Source organism: Pogoniulus pusillus, chromosome 2, assembly GCF_015220805.1.
Source record: "Pogoniulus pusillus isolate bPogPus1 chromosome 2, bPogPus1.pri, whole genome shotgun sequence".
NCBI lineage: Eukaryota > Metazoa > Chordata > Aves > Piciformes > Lybiidae > Pogoniulus > Pogoniulus pusillus.
Window position 1 is genome coordinate 12707139 of NC_087265.1, and position 21931 is coordinate 12729069.

The 21931-nt window shown below is 43.3% G+C and overlaps 1 protein-coding gene across 1 annotated transcript in view; it reads left to right on the forward strand.

Moving 5' to 3' along the window:
* ESYT3 (extended synaptotagmin 3) overlaps nt 1-21931 on the forward strand; it is a 34938-nt gene that overhangs the window by 7459 nt on the left and 5548 nt on the right. Inside the window, exons 2-18 of the mRNA XM_064156529.1 lie at nt 517-558; nt 1433-1567; nt 2334-2410; nt 7071-7137; nt 7774-7863; nt 9759-9814; nt 11751-11871; nt 13773-13946; nt 14437-14519; nt 14965-15013; nt 15684-15773; nt 16959-17021; nt 17117-17185; nt 18393-18458; nt 19576-19662; nt 20448-20597; nt 21076-21515. Coding sequence (XP_064012599.1) covers nt 517-558; nt 1433-1567; nt 2334-2410; nt 7071-7137; nt 7774-7863; nt 9759-9814; nt 11751-11871; nt 13773-13946; nt 14437-14519; nt 14965-15013; nt 15684-15773; nt 16959-17021; nt 17117-17185; nt 18393-18458; nt 19576-19662; nt 20448-20597; nt 21076-21515 — 1859 coding nt within the window. The remainder of the gene's footprint in view (nt 1-516; nt 559-1432; nt 1568-2333; nt 2411-7070; nt 7138-7773; nt 7864-9758; nt 9815-11750; nt 11872-13772; nt 13947-14436; nt 14520-14964; nt 15014-15683; nt 15774-16958; nt 17022-17116; nt 17186-18392; nt 18459-19575; nt 19663-20447; nt 20598-21075; nt 21516-21931) is intronic.

The following is a 21931-nucleotide window of genomic DNA, read 5'->3' on the forward strand; positions in this document are numbered from 1 at the left end:
AGATGGCATGACTACAGCATGGTATCAATAACAGCAGCAGGTTCAGTTCAAACCGTAGCACTACCACAACCAATAAACTGAGTTTCCCAAGCAAGTTCCAATGAGTGGCATCAGGTTTAGGTGAGCCGTGCAAGGAATAGGTCCTGCACAGCTCATGGTCTTGAAAGGAGGCATGTTCTCATGGCTTCCCAAGGTGTGACCAAGAGTAGGATGAGAAATCTAATGCTGCTTTACATCAGGAGCAGGATATGACACCTAGGTTAATCACGTAACTGCACCCAGAGGCATTCTAGTACATCAGTTCATGTGTGTTCTTTTGTCTTTTACTGGATTTTACTGGTTTATTTGTCTTTTACAGTTTCCCAAGGAGGTAGTAAATCATAAAGGATGTATGTATGAGTGCAGAGGGATCTCAGCTTTAAAATTTGTTCCACATCCTGTGGTATCTCTCACATGTGTTGCAGTATGCTGAAACGGATAGCATGTGGCACTCACTCTGTTCTTCTTTGCACTCAGGTTCACTTCCCTGATGTTGAGCGAGTGGAGTGGCTGAACAAGGTGAGTAGCTCTGAAGTCCAGTTTGTGAGGACATGTTCTGAGCTGCATTGCAGCACAAACTCTGCAGGCCCCATCTGAGAAAGTTCTCAGGTCGCTACAGTATGGCTCAGTTACATCAATCTCTGCACTTAAGTCTTGGAGCCACTTAAGTATAGAGTTGCAACTGAGGTTTTGGTGAGAGCCAGATATGTCTGCTTGATACAAGTTTGATCAACTGGACCACAGGACTTGAATCTGAGACTAAAAAGTTCCAACAAGCAAGCATGTTGTGTTCATATAGGTTATTGTGTACATCTATATAAAGATATTAAGATATTAGCAAAAGTAGTGGCACCTCCTCTTACCATAGGGATTCCCAGATAGCTCTGAGGCATGTGCTCCCATCAGCAGGTGTAAACAAGCAAGCTCTCACTGCAAGCAGACTCTGTAATTCGAAACAAAACAGCTGAACTTGCAAATTAGCATCCTGCAACTACCCTGTTTTTCCTTTTAGCAAACCTCCTCTCTACATAAACCTGACTCTGGGAACTTTGTGACTCTTAATAATTAGGAACCATTTCAGTGCAGATACTTCAACCCTGGCTTTGTTGGCTCAGCCCCTGTGTTTAGAAGCAGTCAATAGACTCTGTGGTGCTGAAATCTCACCCTTCAGTTCAATTCCTTCAGGAATTTCCTCAACACTCCTTAAGCTCCGTTTCTGAGGAACTGAGGTGAATCTTTTCATAGTGATGGCTTAAGAACACAGATGTGACTTGGTATTTTACAAGGACAGAGATTAATAGCCAGGTGTTCTATAATGTGTGTGTGTGTGTCTTTCTCCACAAAAAGTATCTTGTATAAAGATTCTTCTTTTTTCACTTTTGCTTTTCTTTAGGTCCTTGTACAGGCTTGGCCATACTTTGGGACAATCATGGAGAAAACCTTTAAAGAAGTTCTTGAGCCAAAAATCAGAGCAAAGAACGTGCATCTGAAAACATGCACTTTTACCAAGATTCACTTTGGTGAGAAGGTAATGTGAATCCTTTGCAACTCCTGCATTTTAGTCTGTTCTCACAAGATGCAAGGGAAGTCTGATGCTCAGCTCTTTAACAGCACTAACAAAATAGTATTGGTACAACACTGCTGCTTCCTTTGTTCCCTTCTCATGTTGACTTAAGTGTCTTCACCGTGAAGGAAAGATTGCATAGGAGACTAATCCCTTCTCATTAGCTGTCAGTATCATGGGACTGGAGATAAAAGGGCGCAGACTCACATTTCTTGCTGTTGTACCTTTGCAACAGGAGATTTCAATGCTTACTAAGCCTTGTAGCAAGAGCTGCTTGCCACCAGCCCTCTATCTGAGAACTGGCAATGCTGTTCACATTTCCTTTAGAGGAAAGCTTTGTGTGGTTTACTCACACTTTACACACAGTTATGCAAAGTTTTTAATGCTTCAATGGCCACAAAATGGAACATAGAAGGTTTCACCTCAACATGAGGAGAAATTTCTTTACAGTGAGGGTGATGGAGTGCTGGAACAGGCTGCCCAGAGAGGTTGTGGAGTTTCCTTCTCTAGAGAATTTCAAAACCCTTCTGAATGTGTTCGTGTGCTACCCTAGGGGACCCTGCTTCTCAGAGGAGTTGGACTTGATGATCTCTGGAGGTCCCCTCCAACTTCTAAGGTTCTATGATTCTATGGTTCTGAGATTCTTAAATTGATTGAAGTGAGTAGGAATGTTCCGTTGGGCTTAGCTTGAAAGATACTAACTATGGCCTGTCTTGTTTCTTTGTTTCAGTGCCCTAGAATCAATGGAATAAAAGCCTACACCAAAGAAATCAATAGAAGACAAGTTGTCCTGGACCTGCAGATATGGTAACATTGCATCACTGTTATGTAGATGGTTCTTAACTCACTGCCCCTTTGACCCCTGTGTATGAGTTGTCGTGCTGGACTGGACATGTAGTCCACTGACATCAGTATGAAAGGTATTAATGTAGAAGTCTATGACATAATCTGTCCTCCAATTGCATGTCCTCAATACTTAAGGAAGTGAGATGTGCATCAGTCTTTAAGTCAGAAAGCAGTGTCCCCTGCAGAAATTGCAGTTGCCTACTCTGGCTCATTGCTGCTACCATGGATATAAAGAATGTTCCCCTTGGCTTTTCCATTTATTGCAACAAGAACCCAAGTTTTAGAACTGTGTTTCCTGTTCTGACACCTCTCAGGCATGGAGATGCTCCACTATGGTTTCTTTTCAATCCAGCCTCTGCAATACTTCCAGAGCTACTTGTGCTATGTATTTTTAAATTCCTTCCTCTAGACAAGTCTTCTTATTTTACTCACCATTTGTTTCATGTGCCACTCAACACATTTGCTTTTTCTTGATTACAGCTGTTCTTTGAGCAGAAAACTGCCTCTAGCTCTATTTAACAACAGCAACAACAACAAGATTAGATGAAACATTAATACCTCCCAGGCTGTTTTAAATGAGCTTTTGTGTTTTGTAAACATCAGAGCCACAGCAGAGCTAAATTCTCTCCTGGTTTAGCCGGGAGAATGGAATTACTGGCACAACTGCCACTTGCATGCTGCTGTAGCTCTGTAAGTTTAGTGAGTGGCTGAGCTGCCTATTTAAGTGGCTTTTCTTCGTGGTACTGTGAGGGAAAAGCAGTGTGAAATTACAGTGTCTTGGCAACAGCTCAGAGCTGCTCACAACTCTGTCTGCTGCTTAATGTGGCAGTGGCATGGCAGCATCCCCAGCCCTGGCAGAGCACCACTGCTCTCTGCAAAATAGCATGCTTGATGTTCAGCCAGAATGTGTTGTGCTTCAGTACTGTCAATGTAGTGCTCTTTGTAACAGCCAGACCAGTTTTAGGACCTTGGGCAAATCATGTGTGCTTTCCGTGTTGAGATCGAGGGATTTGATACCTTTAAGGCTTTGCAGGAGGTTGCTGCTGTTCTCTGTTAAACTTCTGCAGGCTGCTTCTCCCACATGCTCTTTTTTTCAGTCTTTTAACAATCCTCTGCAGAGGGATTCCCCCACCTCCTCATTCCTGTCCCTCTGGCAGATCGTTCAGCATCTCCAAACTTGCCAAACACTTCTGTTCCCCATCCTGATGATAACCAAACTGCCATCTGATAACTCAAGTATTTTCTTGAGTTATCAACATTCACACAGGAGTGTTTAGACTGCCTTTTGCCTCTGTTGGGAGTCTCTTCTCCTGAGACATGTTGAGGACCCAGCTTCTCTTACATTAATACACGAGCATCAGTTTCTTCAGCTAAGCTGGGTGTTGCGCATTGTACGGCGTCTGCAGGAGGTGTAGTGGATTACTTCCAGGGATGGGAAGGGTCAAATCTATGAGCACTGGTGTTGTTACTTGCCTTTTTCTGGGTTGCCCAGGAACATGAGGGTTTTTTATCCCTTTAACCAAAGAAATGGGTGACCTCCACTCTCTTCTTTTTTTTTCTGGAGTAAGGCAAAACCCTTGTTCTAAAATAGCTCAGCTACATGAATAGCAATGTCTGCCTTAGAGTAGTTGGTGTTTGGAGAAGAGCTGGTTAGAGAAGATGGACTTGAGCTATCCCAGTGTGGAAGTGCTGCTGTGATGGTTTGGGGGTTACCCCGCCCCTCCCACACTTTGTATTTGCCCCAGCTAACTCAGACGGACCCTGGGAATGTAGATGAAGCAATTTATTTACAGCTAGCAGAATTTACAAGCAGCTATTTACAATATATACAGTTATATACAATTATATACAGAAATATACAAAGGATAAACAATACAAAAGCACAACTCCCCTCCCAGAAACCTGAGTCCCCAGGAGGGGCTCTCAAACCACCCCAACACCTCCCCCCGGCCCTCTCAACCTTACCCCAATTCTCAGGAAGAAGAGAGGTGCAGCCAAGAGGTTAGGGAGCAGGGTTAGAAAGCAGTGATGTTAGAAAGATGTGTCTCGGTCTAAGGCAAAAGCAAGAGTGAAGAACAAAACGGAGAAAGTTTACTTCTTCTTCCCAGAGTTCTCAGCGAGACTATGAGAGAAGTTGACATCAATTGTTTTCATTTCACTGCCCGTTATCTAGTTCTTTTACCAAAACATTCCAGCTTGCTTCAAACTAGCACAGCTGCCTTTTGCACTACCTCTCACTCACTGCATGCTGGTGAGGTTTAAATGGATGGATTTGTCTACAGAGCTATATCCTGGCATCACAGCTCTGAGGAAGCGAGTGATGTGCTTTGGGTGCCAGTGGGTGCCACTTTGCAATGCTGAGCTCACAGTCACTGACTTCCCTCTCTTGAGTTAGATTTCAGAGAGGTGTAGTTATGTGGCAGTGGCTATCAAAGGATTAATGTGTCTGCATGTTATAAACATGACTCCTTCACCTGGCTGCTCGCTAGCTGTAATTTTATGGGAGTTCCCTCTCTCGTGAACCCACGTGAGCATGACTCGTTGGCTGGTTCACTGTTGCATGCAGCTCATGCCACATGTGAGGTGATGTCACAAGTTGCATCCTTTGCTTGGGAACTGTAAAAAATAGCACTTAGAGGACTCCTATTGGTATGGGCAATAGCTGTTAGCTGAGCCAATCATGCAGTAAGTACATCTAGTATTGAGAGGAGTTACCAAAAGGAACTTGAGAAGCTGCTTTAATTTAGTCTTTTAACAACGGCTTACATGTCTGTAGCTTACACGTGTGCAGACATACACTGGAATAGTTTTGTAGAGCACTGTCTCATTACAATCTTGGCAGTCTCATGTAAAGGACAATACTTGAGATTTTTGGCATAAAACCCATGGCTCAGAGGGGATCACTTGTGAGGCGCAGACAGCATTTGGCAAAGCCAAGGAGAGGTGCTCTATAAGTCTACTTGCAGAATCTTTTGTTCTGTCCCTGAGATGATGCACCCAGTTGGTGTAAATACTGTGAATCATGTCACAACCTACAGGACTGATAAAAAGGGTAAAGACTTCTCTGGCATCTAGACTCTAAATCATGATTGCATGTGTTGAAGTGTTGCTGGAGAAAAGAGACATCGAGGACTGAACGGGAAGAGTTAACTGTAAAAAAACCCATAAAGGTTGTAAGTTGAAACACTGCAACTGTTACTTGCTTTGTTGGACACTAGCAACAACTGAATTAAATCCTCTTGGATTAATTGCTGCAAATTGAAGAACTCATTTTGGCTCCTCATTTAAACTTTTTTTGTGACAAAGCTCTATTAGCACCCAATGTAATAAGCAGTGAGATAATGTCAAAACTGTAGAAATTAACAAACATAACTTTGTTTAATTATATGAGTAGCTTATAAGGAAGATTGTGTTTAATTTTGGCATGGCCCATGAGGTTGGTTATTTAAGAGTCTCTAACATTAAAGACATTAATCTGTGTGTTATGAGCTTTTAAAGTTCTCTTAAGTGACTATCCACAAACAGCTATTTTACCTGCAAAACTGGAGACAAAATCACAGTTACACATTCTTGACAGGTTATTTTATTTTGAAGTAGAGAGTCTGTCTGTGTCCAAATTACAGCGTGAGTTAGTGGAAAATGCTGCACTACTTGCCCGTGTACCTGTGGTCAGAGCAAATATCTTGTCCTTTTGCTGTAATTGTGGAGTGAAATTATGCATGCAGGAAGCAAGCACAGCACATTCACCGTGCTGTGGTACCTTTACATCCAGCTTTACCCGCAGGGTGTTTTTGTGTCTGCATCCAGGAGGAGTTATTTCTGAGAGAACTGAAAGGGAACTTGGTAGCTTCCTTCAATTGTTTTCTGCCAGAGGCATCAACAAATGTGCTAGGTTCTGGTCCCTGGGGAGTGGCTATCTCTTTCTGTATAAGGTGATGTTTGTACTTCAGTAAAAGACTGAGATGGTTTCCAAGTTGCAAAAGTACCACCCTGTGCCTTCTTTTCATTTGAAGCCTGGTGTTCTCCATGGCAACTGGCCAAAATTTGATCTAAGTCATTGTCTTTTTAATCCATCTCAGGGAAATCAGGTTATTTGTAGTGATATATTTGTCCTTCAAGTGGACTTTTGAGTTGTGAGCAAGGGTCATCTACGGCCTTTTTGCTTGTGGGCAGGGTGAGGAGCCTATATGTACCAACAGGATGGCTCAGTATCAGCCTGAGAGTCACCAACCTGTGACAGGAGACCAGGCCTTTGCCAGAGGAAGGAGCAAGAGGACAATTACTGTGACTGAATTTTGAATGAGCCTGCTGGTCCCCTCCTTGGAGCAAGCTTGCCTCTGTCAACTGCCAGTGTTGGAATAGAAAAGTAGTCTTGAAACACAGATGTTGCTTTGACATTTTGCGGGTAGATCAATATCCCAGCTGACTGCAGGGTTTCTCATCTGAAGCTCTGACCCTTGATCAATATCTGCTCAATTTCCCCTTTACAGTTGCTTGAAAATCCATTTCTGCCTGTGGGGTCATGTCATGAATCATTTAAAGTTCATTCACGCTCTGTACAGCCTGAAATTTCTCATTGCACTATTGCAAACTGTGGACTAATATGAGAATTCTCTTTCAGTTACATAGGGGACTGTGAAATTCACATGGACATATCCAAATTTAATCTTGGAGTGAAAGGCATACAGGTGCGTGCAGTGCTATTCTTGTCACTTCAGAGCTCTGTGTGGTAGGAGGTAGATTGTCCCAGTGGGAAGGTCATGACAGCTGTGAAACAACCAGAAAGAAGTCTTAGAGTGATTTGCTTTATTTCATTTTGTTTTGGCTGAGCAAATGATGCTTTCCACAGAAAGCACTTAAATACCACTTTGAAGCTTCTTAAGTTGCCTCTTACAGGGAGCAAACAATAGAGCTTTAAGCTATTGAGTGCTGGCTTCTGGCACTGGAGTTCAGAGGGGCTCCATGTTGGCAGAGAACTTTGAAAGAGACTGTTCTGCCTGAGCATTATGAACTGGTGTAGATTACACTAACAACTTGTTCTTAACACTGTTGAAATCTGTTAGGCAGATCGCTCCATTGCGCAGCAGTCAGGGTTGCAGAGGTTCCACTAACTTGGAAAGTATTGCCAGATATCAAGAACAGTACTTTGAGGGGGAGGAGGTTATTGTTCTTATTAAATTCTAAATAAAGTTACTTTTAGGGTTTAAAATTTAAATTATATATCAAATTAAAAATTGTCTGCATAACTGAAAAGTTTGGAGTTTTGGAGTTGCATCTTGAGGGCGCTTTCAGACTCGGTTTTCCTTGGTCTGTTCTGTTTTCAGTTGTATGGGACGCTGCGGGTGATACTGGAACCTCTTCTAACTGATGCACCATTTGTTGGGGCAGTGACCTTGTTTTTTCTGCAGAAACCGGTGAGTCGGTGGTGAACTGCACCCTGCAGTCTCCTTCCTCCTGTCTTAATGCAAGGATAGGTCTTCAGTGAGTGACACGAGCTGCCTGTTGCTGGTAACCCAAATGGCATAACTGTGAGTGCCTCACAGGTGTGATGGTTTGGGGGTTACCCCGCCCCCCCCCACACTTTGTATTTGCCCCAGCTAACTCAGACGGACCCTGGGAATATAGATGAAGCAATTTATTTACAGCTAGCAGAATTTACAAGCAGCTATTTACAATATATACAGTTATATACAATTATATACAGAAATATACAAAGGATAAACAATACAAAAGCACAACTCCCCTCCCAGAAACCTGAGTCCCCAGGAGGGGCTCTCAAACCACCCCAACACCTTCCCCCGGCCCTCTCAACCTTACCCCAGGTCTCAGGAAGAAGAGAGGTGCAGCCAAGAGGTTAGGGAGCAAGGTTAGTGGGAGCAAGGTTAATGAGATGTGACCAGGTCTGAAGGCAAAGGCAGAAGTGAAAGACAAAATGGAGAAAGTTTACTTCTTCTTCCCAGAGTTCTCAGCATGACTGTGAGAGAAGGAGACACCATGTTTTCATTCCACTGCCTGTTATCAAGTTCTTTTACCAAAACATTCCAGCTTGCTTCTAACTAGCACAACAGGACAGATGTTTGAGCGTTCCTCATGGTTCAGTGCACCTCTTGAACTCCAAGAGGACAGGAGTGAATTTGCCCTATTGTTTTGTAGTAGTACCTAAAACATTGCTTGCATCACTCTGAGAATGGGAGGACTTCCCAATGGTGATAGCACAGTGGCTATTTCTTAGGCCTTTGCTGCAAGGTTCCTGGCAGATGGATTTTAAAATTTCCCATTCACAGACTTCTAAATAAAATCATCTTGGAGACTGTTCAGTCATGGTTGTGCTTAAGGTCATGTGCCTTGTAGTTGAACTGTGGTTTAATAAAAGCTGAGAAACCTTCTAGTCTTAGAGAATCATAGAATCAGTCAGGATTGGAAGTGACCACAAGGATCATCTAGTTCCAACCCCCCTGCCATGGACAGGGACACTCTACCCTAGATCAGGCTGCCCACAGCCTCATCCAGCCTGGCCTTAAACAGCTCGAGGGATGGGGCCTCAACCACCTCCCTGGGCAACCCATTCCAGGGTCTCACCACTCTCATGGAGAACTTCCTCTTCCACTTGTAAGAACCCTTTTTCTTACAGCACACAGCTTTGTCTGCTTTGTAGGTTATCCTCTGCTTGAGTTCATGGAAGTCATACATTTTTGATCTTGGATGAAGTGTTTTGGTTTTCAGATTTAGTGCCATGATTTTAGGGCATGAAAAAAAAATGTTTTGTGAATGGAAATACAGACACCTGAATTCAGGTGGTGTTTGTAAATCCCCCTGCTCCAGGGCACAGGCCAACCCCTAAGTGAAAGGATAAGAAAAGAGTTTCAGAGTCTAGTTAGAACTGTTGGATTTCCTACACATAACACCAGTGCATCTGCAAGTGTACTTCATAGAATCAACCTCCAAGATCACCCAGTCCAACCTATCCCCCAGCCCTATCCAGTCAACTAGACCATGGTACCAAGTGCCTCATCCAGGCTTTTCTTGAACACCTCCAGGGATGGTGCCTCCACCACCTCCCTGGGCAGCCCATTCCAATGGCAAGTCCCAGGGGCTCACTCATTTCAGGTATGGCAGCTAAAATAGGTAAGGGAATCAATAGTAGATGTAGATTTTAATGTATGGGTGCAATCACTTACTGGTGTGTGTTTTGCTTTCTTTAGATACCTGGCCTTGGTTTAGAAGCACTTGTTTCTCCTTTAAATTCTACCTTTGTTCTGAAATCAGTTTTAATGGTCTCATATAATTTTTCTCCCTGACTTTGTTGTAGCATTTGGAAATCAACTGGGCAGGCATGAGCAACCTCCTGGATGTCCCAGGAATTAAGTGAGTGTCTGTTTTGCTTCACTATATTTTTCTTTAAAAAAAACCTTGAAACTTGGGATGGGATTCTCTGGTAATTGTCAAAGTTATTCTCAAGAGTGGTATGTGAAAAATGTTTCTCATGCCACCACACCTGGCTACGGAGTTGGCAAAACCTGAGGAGGGTGCTTTTACATTCTGCCAAAATAGCTCCAATTGCTTCTTCCATTTAGGGTGGAAATAGTAAATCTCAAACTACAAAGGTCTGTGAACTGAAACCCAAGACCATCTGTTTCCTCTGTGCTAGTTACTTGCAAAGGTAGATCTAAGCATCTGGCAGACTGTGCTCATTTATTTACCTTGAAGTGAGACAAACAAGGTATCACAGAGGTGCAGTCCCTTTCAACTGAGATACAACCCTGGATGAAGAAAACTGCACCAGCTTTATAAGGAGAAACGTGCTTCTGTTTGTGGTGGCTGCTCACTCTTCAGATCCTTCATAAAATGTAGCTCTTCCCCAGTGCCTCTTGGGTTATCTTGCACATAAAACTTGCACAGCAGGGATGAAAATCTTTGTGGTTTTCAGTACTGTAAGTTTCAAACTGTTTCTGCAGTTTGGAGATGCGCTTTGTCCTTGTTCCCTAGTGTAAGGAGAAAATTCCTTTACGCAAAAGCACAATTTATTTGGTCACAGCCTTTCTCTCTTTAAATGCAAATACAGATGCTTATGTTCCCCCTCTTCCCCTGCAGCTCATGATTTGCAGGCTCATAGGAAGTGACTGGCTACTTTAAGTGCCAGTTTATGCATTAAAAGGCCTCTCAAGACCTTTGATGTTGAGTGAGAGGAAGCTTTATTTTTCTCTTAATTTGAGGCCAGAGTGGCCGTTTGCCCTGAAATTTGCCCTGAGAACTCCAGTTTTTATCAGACAAATTAATCTGTTCTTTTCTAAGATGATTTCCTTAATCCTTGCAGGGAGAAGGTATGTAGGTGTTCCAACCTACAGCCTCTCATATAATTAAGTGCAAATCTGGTGTCCTAAATTTTCATTCCCTGGCTCTCTCACAGTGATTCAGGCATGGAAACTCTTGCTTGTTCATCAACACCACACATGAAAGTGAGGAACAAAACATGCCTGACCGTGAACAGGCTGAAGTACAGGTTGAACAAGAGCTCTCCTTTTCAAATTAATTAGGCCTGGTTAAGAGAGTTAAAAAACTGGACAGGCTGTGTTTAGTTGGGTGTACCCTGAGACTTGAGAGAAGGGACACTTGAGCCAAATTCAGCCCTAGTAAACCTAGAGTGGAACATTCCTGCCTGCAAGTAAACCTAGAGTGGAACATCTCTGCCTGCAAGTGGACGTTGCACCATGTGTGCCAAAAGGCAGTAGTGATTATCTGCAGAACAATAGGGAATAAAATTGAAAGAGATCTCAAGATGCTGCTCCGTGCTTATATTCTTTTCTTCAGCAGCTGAGCTGGATGTAAATCGTTGACAGGAGACAACCTAACCTTCCACAGTGTTCATCCACATCCGCCCTTGGAGATTGGTTCTGTTGTAACTGTCTTATACATTTCCCCTTATTCTAAGCCAAATATCACAAGCATAAGCTTCTTTTGCTCATGTGCAGTTTTAAGTAAACACTCTTTCAAAGAACCAGAGTCATTTAGGTTGGAAGAGACCAAGTCTGACCATAAACCTGACTGTGCCAGGTTCACTGCTAAACCATGTGTTTTAAGTACCAGTTCTACATGACTTCTGAATACCTCCAGGGTTATCAACTCAACCATTTCCCTGGGCAGCCTGTTCCAATGTTTGATAACTCTTTGAGGGAAGGCAGGCAGTATACCTCCTTTCACAGTGCCCATTTCTTTTGCTGTGCCTCATTCTTTTCACTCCAGCTGAAATTGTAATCCCTTGTAGAGATTTAGGTTGTGCTTTGTGTTCTTTCCTCACTTGCAGTGTAATGTCAGACTCGCTCATTCAAGACTTCATTGCTGCACGGCTGGTCCTACCGAACAGGATCACAGTACCTCTGAAGAAGAACATGAACATTGCCCACCTGAGGTTCCCTATCCCACGTGTGAGTTTGGGTTTTTCAGAGCTAGCCTACTTGACTATGCATTTGCTGCAGTGTGGATGCATGCACTTTGTGTCTTAGATTCCTGCATCAGCCATTTCAATCTGGAGTGTAGGCTTTCTGTGAGTAATATATTTTCAGGGATATGAAAGTAGATGTTGGATAGTTCATAATCTGGGGGAGACGCTGGGGAGGACCCACTCTCTCCACATGATGTAAGACTCTGTTTAGACAGAATAAATTTACCAAATGAAACCTTTAGTCTCATTTGAGAGTACCACAGATCTTGAGTTAGAGAAGGTAAATACATGAGCAATGACTATCAGGCTGCTTAATTTTTTTCACTAATGCCGTTAAGGACTTTTAAAAAGGAGATTAAAGGGTGACATCTTTTTGTTATGGAACAAAAATGAGCATAATAACCTAACAACAAATTTCCTAAATGCTTAACATATCACGGGATCACAGGATGTTAGGGGTTGGAAGAGACTTCCAGAGATCAAGTCCAACTCCCCTGCCAGAGTGGGACCATAAAATCTAGCTCTGGTTGCACAGGAATGCATCCAGATGGGTCTTGAAAGTCTCCAGAGAAGGAGACTCCACAATCTCTCTGGGAGCCTGTTCCAGTACTCTGTTGAGCTTTACAGTAAAGAAGTTCTTCCCTGTGTTGAGGTGGAACTTCCTATGCTGTAGTTTATACCCCTTGTCCTATCACAGGGCACAACTGAGAAAAGTTTGTCCCCTCCCTCTTGACACCCAGCCCTCAGATATTTATAAACATTGATTATTAGATCCCCTCTAAGTCTTCTCTTCACCAGACCAAAAAGCCCCAGGTCCCTCAGCCTCTTCCCACAGGGCAGTGCTCCACCCCCTTAATCACCTTCATAGCCCTTCCTTGGAGTCTTTAGAGTAGATCCCTGTACCTCTTGAACTGAGGAGTCCAAAACCAAATATTCCAGGTGAGGTTTCACCAGGGCAGAGTAGAGGGGGATGTCCACATCTTCAGTCTCCTTTATCCATCAAATACCTAATACACTCATAATGTGGGTAAATTTAAATGAAGTGCAAAGGGATGCTCCCCATGGCAAACTTGCACCACCAAACCAAAGTTGAATGGCCACTCTGCGACAAAATAAGAACCTGGAAAGGGGTGCTTAGTTCTCCCTTCAGTCAGTGGGAATTGATCTCTATTCTACACTTGATTTCACAGTATCACCAAGGTTGGAAGAGACCTCATAGATCATCAAGTCCAACCCTTTACCACAGAGCTCAAGGCTAGACCATGGCACCAAGTGCCATGTCCAATCCTGCCTTGAACAGCTCCAGGGATGGTGACTCCACCACCTCCCTGGGCAGCCTATTCCAGTATCCAATGACTCTCTCAGTGAAGAACTTTCTCCTCACCTCAAGCCTAAATTTCCCCTGGCGTAGCCTGGCCACCTGAGAGAAGAGAGCAACCTCCTCCTGGCTACAACCCCCCTCAGGTAGTTGTAGACAGCAATAAGATCACCCCTGAGCCTCCTCTTCTCCAGGCTAAACAATCCCAGCTCCCTCAGCCTCTCCTCCTAGGGCCCTCATAGGGCTTTGACTGTGGCTGCAGTCCTGTGTACATATCTATGTTTCTGATTTAAAATAAATTGAAGGATGTTTTCTGCCTCATTATCTAGATGGGATTATGTACCTGTTTCAGCTGTTTGGGTTTTTTTTCCCCCTCCAGGTAAATGGTGGGAAAAGTGTTTTAATACTACTGTCGTTGGAAATACACTGCATCAAAATAGATGTCTTTACAAAGCTGACACAGTAACTACCCTTGCTGCTTGAAATAGCTAGCTTTAGGAGGCAGCTTATTGTAATTATTCAAAGTTTGCATTCTTGTGACCAATCTCATACCTGATTTTACTCAGGGAGTAATAAGGGTTCATCTGCTGGAAGCTGAAAACCTTGTGCAGAAAGACAGTTTCCTTGGTGCAATCAGGGGGAAGTCTGACCCATACGCTCTCCTGCGCGTTGGCACGGTGCAGTATCGCAGCAAGACGGTTTCCCGGGATCTTAATCCCATTTGGAACGAGACATTTGAGGTAATGAATCTTTTGATCTTTTCCATCTATAGGATGCACATCTGTTTACATCCCCTGTGCTTGGAGGATGTTCTCTTAGCTGACTGCGCTGGAGCAGGTGGACTTCGTTGTTACTTGATTGAGGCATTGCTGTCCCCTAAGTTCAAATTTACATTGCAAACTTGAAATGTCATTCAGGTTGATTTCCATATGTGGGTTTTTGGAGGAGGTGCAAAGCACTTCTTTAAATATCAATCAGTGCAGATCCAGTCTGCTCTAGCATTGATTCTTTTGCTTATCTGGAATACCAGTTTGAGAGGTTTAACTCAGTTCAAAACCCAGCAAACTGGTTTTGAAATATTTTCACCTCTAATCAATTGTATTTGTTAATGCAATTAGCCATGAATGTATTACACAGTTGTGAAATGTTCTGTTGTTGTCCACACTCTGAGGCTGTATGAACCTATGTCAGTACTTTTTCCTTTTTAATAAATACCTCTTTCTCCTCCAGTTTGTGGTTCATGAAGTGCCTGGTCAGGACTTAGAAGTGGACCTATACGATGAAGATCCAGATAAAGATGACTTTATGGGCAGGTAAATTAGCATGACCTTTGCTCATGGTGCAGTAACCTCTGCAACACAACACCCAGACTGGTCATACTAGAAATTTAATATTGAAGTAAGCTATTCCCTTTGACCAGATATTGATACCAGGTTATTAGTTCCTAATGCAACTAACTTTAAACAAGGCAGAGAATGTTCCCAGACTGTTGTAGAGAATCCTAGGAAGCCATTAGAAGTGATAGTTACTACACCACTTGAGATTTACTTCAAATTTGGTTTAGTTTTGCAAGTATTTTAAGAGGGAGATGTTGGAAGTATGTGTGTGTCCCAGCACACATACACAGAGGTAATGTGGAGTAGTTGTTATTTGGAGTAGATTTGAGTGTGGACTTTTTTGGTTGTGGTTTCTTCTTCCCCAAACAGCAGTATTCTCTCTGCTTGAATATGCACTGAATGTTTGCTTTTTGTCTTTCAGCTTGCTTATAAGCCTGGTGGATGTAATGAACGACAGAACTGTTGATGAGGTAAAGATCACAGCTCATTTCTGAGCACGGCTGGTGGCCTATGTTGACATGTACTCATTTGTCTTCTCTCTCTGCTACCACATTTCTGTGTTCATAAAGCTTTCTTGAACACTTGCATTGGTATTTTCACAAAAAAGAAATACCTTTGGTCAGAAAACTTGCACTAGCTGTTAAAACAACCTCAGACAGACCTGAGGTTGCGCTGAGCCAGCAGTGGGGTATCTTGTGTTGACATCTTGTGTCCTGTATGTACCAAATATTTTGTGTAAGACTACAGATAAAGTCTGGTGAAGCAGTTTGATTGCTGAGGGGAGGAATTATCTGATCTTACTGTGGCTTGTCATGCAACCCAACACTACAAACAATGCCGTGCCTGTTGTGTGCTGCTGCTGGTTGGAAATAACCGTTTGCTTTGCATGTGTATTGGTGTCTTTTATGGTTATTGACATTTATTTATTACTATTTACTATTATTTTTATATGGTTCTTCATTTTATATGGCCTATGTTTCTTAAGTGGGTGGACATGCTACAATCTCAATGTTAAAAATGCAAGCTGAGGCACTCAAAGTAGAGTTTATGTTGTCTATTGTACCTCGGTCTCAGACTGCAACATGTATCTATGAAAAAACGATTCTGCCTCATAAGTTAATCTTTGTTGTCTCTTTTTAGTGGTTTCCCTTAAGTAAGACAACAAGTGGACACTTGCATTTAAAACTGGAGTGGCTTTCACTAGTAAATGACCAAGAAATGCTGCATGAGGTGAGTAAATATCAAGGATTCAGATACTCTGATCCCTGTCCAGTAGTCAATAAAAGGAGTGTGTAAATTTTGCAACCTCAGACATACTCAGGAGAGTTCATTTTTGCCTGACCAGGTTTTGGTGTGAATTCCTCTGGTCTGCCACTCCTGAAGAGAATGGGTGTTTGCTTGCCCAGGGTTGCAGAATCACAGAATTGTCAGAGCTGGAAGAGACCTCAAAGATCATCCAGTTCCAACCCCTCTGCCATGGGCAGGGATACCTCACACTAGACCAAGGTTGCTCGGAGCCCCATCCAGCCTGACCTTAAAAACTTCTAGGGATGGGGCTTCTACCACCTCCCTGGGCAGCCTGCTCCAGTGTCTCATCACCCTCATGGTGAAGAAACTTCTCCTAACATTCAGTCTGAATCTAAACCACTTCTAGTTTTGCTCCATTCCCTCTAGTCTCATCACTACCATGCTAGATTACTGATGTTGATGCATGTGATTGACTGTGATTTTAGGTGTATTGCTGCACAGGGGTATCCAGAGAAGGGTGACAAAGCTGGTGAGAGGCCTGGAACACAAACCCTATGAGGAGAGGCTGAGGGAGCTGGGGTTGTTTAGCCTGGAGGAGGCTCAGGGGTGACTTCATTGCTATCTATAACTACCTGAAGCCCAGATGAGGGTCAGTCTCTTCTCTCAAGCAACCAACAACAGAACAAGGGGACACAGTCTCAAGTTGTGCCAGAGGAGGTATAGGCTGGATGTTAGGAAGTTCTTGACAGAGAGAGTGATTTGCCATTGGAATGGGCTGCCCAGGGAGGTGGTGGAGGCATCATCCCTGGAGGTGTTCAAGAAAAGCCTGGATGAGGCACTTAGTGCCATGGTGTAGTTGACTGGATAGGGCTGGGTAATAGGTTGGACTGGATGATCTTGGAGGTCTCTTCCCAAGCTGTTTGATTCTATGATTCTCTGTACTAGAGAGATTAAAGAGTGTTGAGGCCAGCAAATTGTAAAGATTTACACCTCTTCCCTCTGGTCTGCTTAATACTGTCAGGCTTGTGCTCCTCTGAACTGCATGTTTTAGCAGACAGGTGAAGAGCTGCTTAGATTTCCTTTGAATTCGTGTTGTGCCTTTACCTTGTCCTTAATGGATGATCATGCCTGCTTTGTGCCCTGTTTTGTTTTCCCTGGCCTTCACAGGATAAGAAGGGTCTGTCTACAGCTATTCTGATAGTCTACTTGGACAGCGCCTTTAACCTTCCAGTAAGTACAAACCACACGCAGGCAGCCTTCACTCCTAACCCTTTTTTATAAAGCCCACAAATTAATTGTTTCTAAATACTTTTTCCCTAATTCAGAAAAACCACTTTGAATATTCAAATGGTGACTGTGGAATGAAGAAGATCAAAAATAACAAGTACCTCAAGGTAAAATTTATATTCTTTCTCCCATGCTTGCAAAACAGCCTTCGGGATTATGCAGTATCATAGCAACTGCAACTAGCTGTAGCTAAAAAGAATCACTTCTCTGTCAGAATCTAAGTGACCAAGAGTTCAAAACAGTTGATTGCAAACTCACTTTCACCCTAGTGAAAGTTTGCAAGATCCAAGGGCGAATGTAGTGCAGAAATATTTGATGTGAGTTGGTTGTTTTTATTTTATGCTTTGGACACAGAACCTCCAGACATCAGGTCAAGTCATGTTGTCCTTTCTGATGCTGCAGGAGTTCTTTCCATGCTGAGCTGTTCCAGCTTGACCTCCTGCATTGGAGTGGGAGAAATATGTTTGGTTTTGGTTATCTTCCTGTGCATTGGAGCCCTGAACACCAGATTCCTTTCCCCTCAGTTTTAAGAGGGATTCAGAAGCCTTTCTGTCATTCATGTCTTCTCTGTCTGCTTCAGTTTGCTTTATCCTCCCCAATACTGCATTTGTCATGTGAATGGTGGGTATAGAGATGAGTGCCTTTCTCCCTTTTTTCTTGACTAAGCTATACACCATCACAGCTCTGAGCAATGGATAATGCTTTCTATTTTCTCTGAGTAGCTCCCCTCTTAAATGTAGTCTTTACACTTTAGATGACTTACAGGCACTGTGATAGACGTCACATTCATCAGTCCTTTGGTATGGACTTTGCTGTATCCACTTAATATAAAATGTGGTGCCGAGAGCAGATCCTCAGCCTTAACTTCTCCAGCATTAGTGCAGAGGAGCCCTGTACAAGAGGTGCAGTATTACCATTTCTGGAGAGGGGTATTACTTTTAAGACTTGCTTCTAGCAGCTTTATGGCAAGTCTTGAGCCTTGGAAGGCACTTCTGGGAGTCCTGTTTTGTTCAGGAATGATGAAGGTTTCCCACTGAACCTTCAACTCTCTTTGTCTTCTCAGCAGTTTTTAACAGCCTACCTATCAGAACCTGCATACATAAAATTCTGGCCTAAATGTGTACTTGAGATGGTAGAATGTAAGACTGCTGTGTTATGGCTGGAGTCTTTCTTGTCAGATGTTCTTCATCTGAAAACTGTGGTCAGCTTTCCAGCAACTTCTGTCAAGTAAGAGTAGTGGTTTGATATTGCTTCCTATAAACTGTTAAGTGTCTTTTTTTTCCCCCTCTCCTCTTTCTTTGTGTGCAATGACAGAAGATGGAGCGAGAACCTTCCTCCTTTGTTCTGCTCACAGTAGGAAACAAGACTCAGAAAAGTAAGGTGAGGCTGTTTGACTCCTCTGTTTTCCTTAAACACTTTCTGTTTTATGGGTGAATGTCTCCAAGTAGCCCCCAAGGAGGGTGAGGCTGGTGAAGCTGATGTTAACAGCTGTAGTTTGGGTAAGGCTGCAGAGGCCACAAGGTGGAGGCCAACCAGTATGTGGAAGCACTGTGTTGTTGAGTTGTCTTCGATTGGTGGGTGTCTGATCATTTGCTGTATAGATGTGTGTTTACATGCTGATGGCCGTGAGGACATGTTGGTTAAGACACTGTGCTAGTTTGAAGCTAGCTAGAATGTTTTGGTGAGAAGAACTAGATTACAGGCTGTGATCTAGTTCTTCTCACCAAAACATTCTAGCTAGCTTCAAACTAGCACAGACACTCTACGTGGGTTGAAGAGCTAAAAGTTACAGGTCTCCAGCCTAGCTCACTTCAAGAAATTTGGTTCTGCTTGCATTTTTACCTTTTTTTGGCTTTCCTGTTTCCCCACCACATCACCTATCTCTCCCAAGCTAGGTCAGACTTCCAGCTTTCCCTTGCTCCTTTCTTCTAGCTGCCAGCACTCAGGAAGCTGTTGGTTTATGGAGCAGCCTCATCCACAGCCCCCACAGGTGCTTTCCATACTCTTTCATCCTTGAAGTGCATGGTGCTAAAACTGTGCCATCCTACTCTTCCCATGAGCTCTGCACTCCTCAAATTGCCTCTAGCTTTTTTACCCTTTCTGCCAGCTTGCTGCAGCTTAGGGAGCTGGTTCCGGGTGCCTACAGGCTGGAAGCAGCACTCTGACTCCCTGGATGGAGAGGTGGGAGAGAGGGAGCAGTGCCTTGCTGCAGGTGAAGCAGGCTGCTGGTCCAGGCAGCACTGGTTGGGGCCAACTGCAGCTCACTAGACTTGTTCTTCAGCATTTCCACACCCCGTAGAACTTGTTCTGCTTTTGCCAGAGACTTTGCTTCTGCACACTTCTGACCTGGAAATTTCACTCTTCCCATATAGCTGGGGTGTAGCATCACTAAATAAAACAAGAAGGTCACCATGACCCTCTTTGATGATCAAGTGTCATAGTATTCTTCGCTGCTTACAGAATAAACTAATGTATATGCCACAATCTTCTGTTTTAGACCTGCAATTTCAGCAAAGATCCCACATGGGGCCAGGCTTTCACCTTCTTTGTCCACAGTGCTCATTCACAGTCACTCCATGTTGAGGTGAGAGAAAAGCCTTTTCCTTTTCCTGTAGGAAAAACTCTCTTCTATGGTGGATGTGATCTCAGTGCTCATTGTTTTAGTGTGCTTGTCCTGGGGTCCTTTTACCCGAATGGTGGCAGAAGCACCTGTTGTTGTACAGGCAATGCTGTTAGCTACCTTTACTCTGGGAGCATGTAATGCATAAAAATCTTAGTTCAAAGCATGGGATATTTCTGGCTACAAAGTACAAAGAAGGTTTTATGTATAGTAAAGCCATGACTATTTTGCAGTCTGATATTGCAGCTCTCATAATTCTCAACCACAGTCCTATCTCTTCATCTTAGTATTTTGGCTTGTTAAGAAATCCTGTCTCTCATTAGCATACGTTGCAGTCACAGCCAGTTCTATGGCTCTTCACTTACAGAAGTAGATTTGATCTTAGAAGGTGTATTGGGGTTAAATAAGCTATTCCCTAAAACACTTGTAAAGGTTTAGACCCAATCATCATCCCAACTGCCTGGGACACCTTCCTCAGAGCAAGTAATAGGAGTCAAATCTCAGGGCCTAGTTCTTCTACTAAGGCAGTTCCTTGTGGCATTTTTACTCCAGTGTTTTATACTCCTGAAATATTACAATCAAGGAAATTGGCATCACTCATTTGGCTGTCACCATACTTGATGGTATGTCCTGAGGTAAACAAGGTAATTTTTGTCTCTGTCTGAAATGCCTTCTTGCCTTGCTGTTCCCAGTAGTATCCTTTACAGTTTACTATCTAACAAATACTTTCCTTCCCCTCCTCCCCCCAGATAAAAGACAAGGATCGGGATAGTGCCCTGGGTACATCAGTGGTATGCCTCTCACACTTATTGAAGGACCCAAACATGACTCTGGATGAGAGATTTCAGCTGGATCATTCCAGTTCAGACAGCTTCATTAAGATGAAACTTGTGTTGCGGGTAAGTTGTTTGCCACATTCATTCAGCATCCTCAACAGAAACATTCAATTCTAACCAGGCAAAAGATGAAAAGTGGGTGTAGAATATAAAGCAGAAGTGTGACAAGGTGTTTTTTAAGTGCAGTTAAGAATTTATGGTGCAGCTAAGAAGTACACTTGAGGCTTCCTAAACTTTAGTGCAGTGTCATTGGTGAAAATCTTCTCATGACAAGAAAGAGTTGGAGTGTTTAGCAGCTTTGCTTCCCCAGCTTAGATCTTAACACTAAGGGAGACTGACACTTAAGAATTGTTTTCTCACTGCTCTCAGTATTTAGACACAGAGTAGGATGAGGGAAGAGAACATCACAGCTAACCCCATAGGCCTCTTCCATCTCTAATGGCAGATTGTTTTGTTGTGAAATTTCATCCTAGGTGATAATGCAGGAATGAAATCCCCTGCTTTGGGAGCAGCACTCATTTGTCTTCCTTGTGATTTTTAGGCTTTCAATGTTGAAGAACCTGATCCACAAAGAGTCAAGATTGGTGTCAGTGCCTCAAAGCAGGGGCCCGTGTGCATAGTGGAGAAGGGTGGAAACCAGCAAAAATCTGCCTCTGCACCAAAACCAGAAGTCTCAAAAGTACCTCCAGTGAGCAAAGACTCTGCAGCACTTGAATCCCTGCCAGAAAAGGACAGCAGAGAAGACCTGGACACAAATGGCAGTTCAGCAGCACCAAGCGAAACTGTTGCCAGCCTTAATGAGACAGAGCGGCAGCAAAATGCAGAGCATCACCCAGCAGCAGCAGCATTGCATACCAGAGCTGCAGTAGTGCCCACACTGCCGGTGGTGCAGGAACTGAGGATTGCACCCAGTGTCACTTCACTGGGCTCTCTGCCTTCTTCTTGCTTTGAATTAAGTAGCAGCAATCTGGACCTTCATAAGTAGGTGGTTCTTCCAGATCAATTGTTCTGCTCTCGGGAAGGTTTAGGTTTTATAGGTTGCTGTTGCATGCAGTTAATTCAAGTCTGCTAAATCATTTGGAGTCTTGGGTCAGTTCTTTGTGGGGTGGTTTGAGGCCCAAGTAAGTATTCCAGTCAAAAGCAAAGTGAATTACAGGGTGACTGGCAGATCAGGTGTGAAGTGACAGCATGTCCTCTCCGGCTCTCCCCAGAAGTGCTCCATGTGGCTCTCCCAAAAAATGCTCCATTATTTAAGCTTTATATTCTTTAAGAGCATCTTACACAGAATATTCTGTGTCTCATAACACTCATGATTGGAAGTTTGAATTTTCCACTTCTGTAAAAACAAACTCTTCATAAGCATCTCTGCCTGATGAAAGTTTTGGATGCTGCGTTTT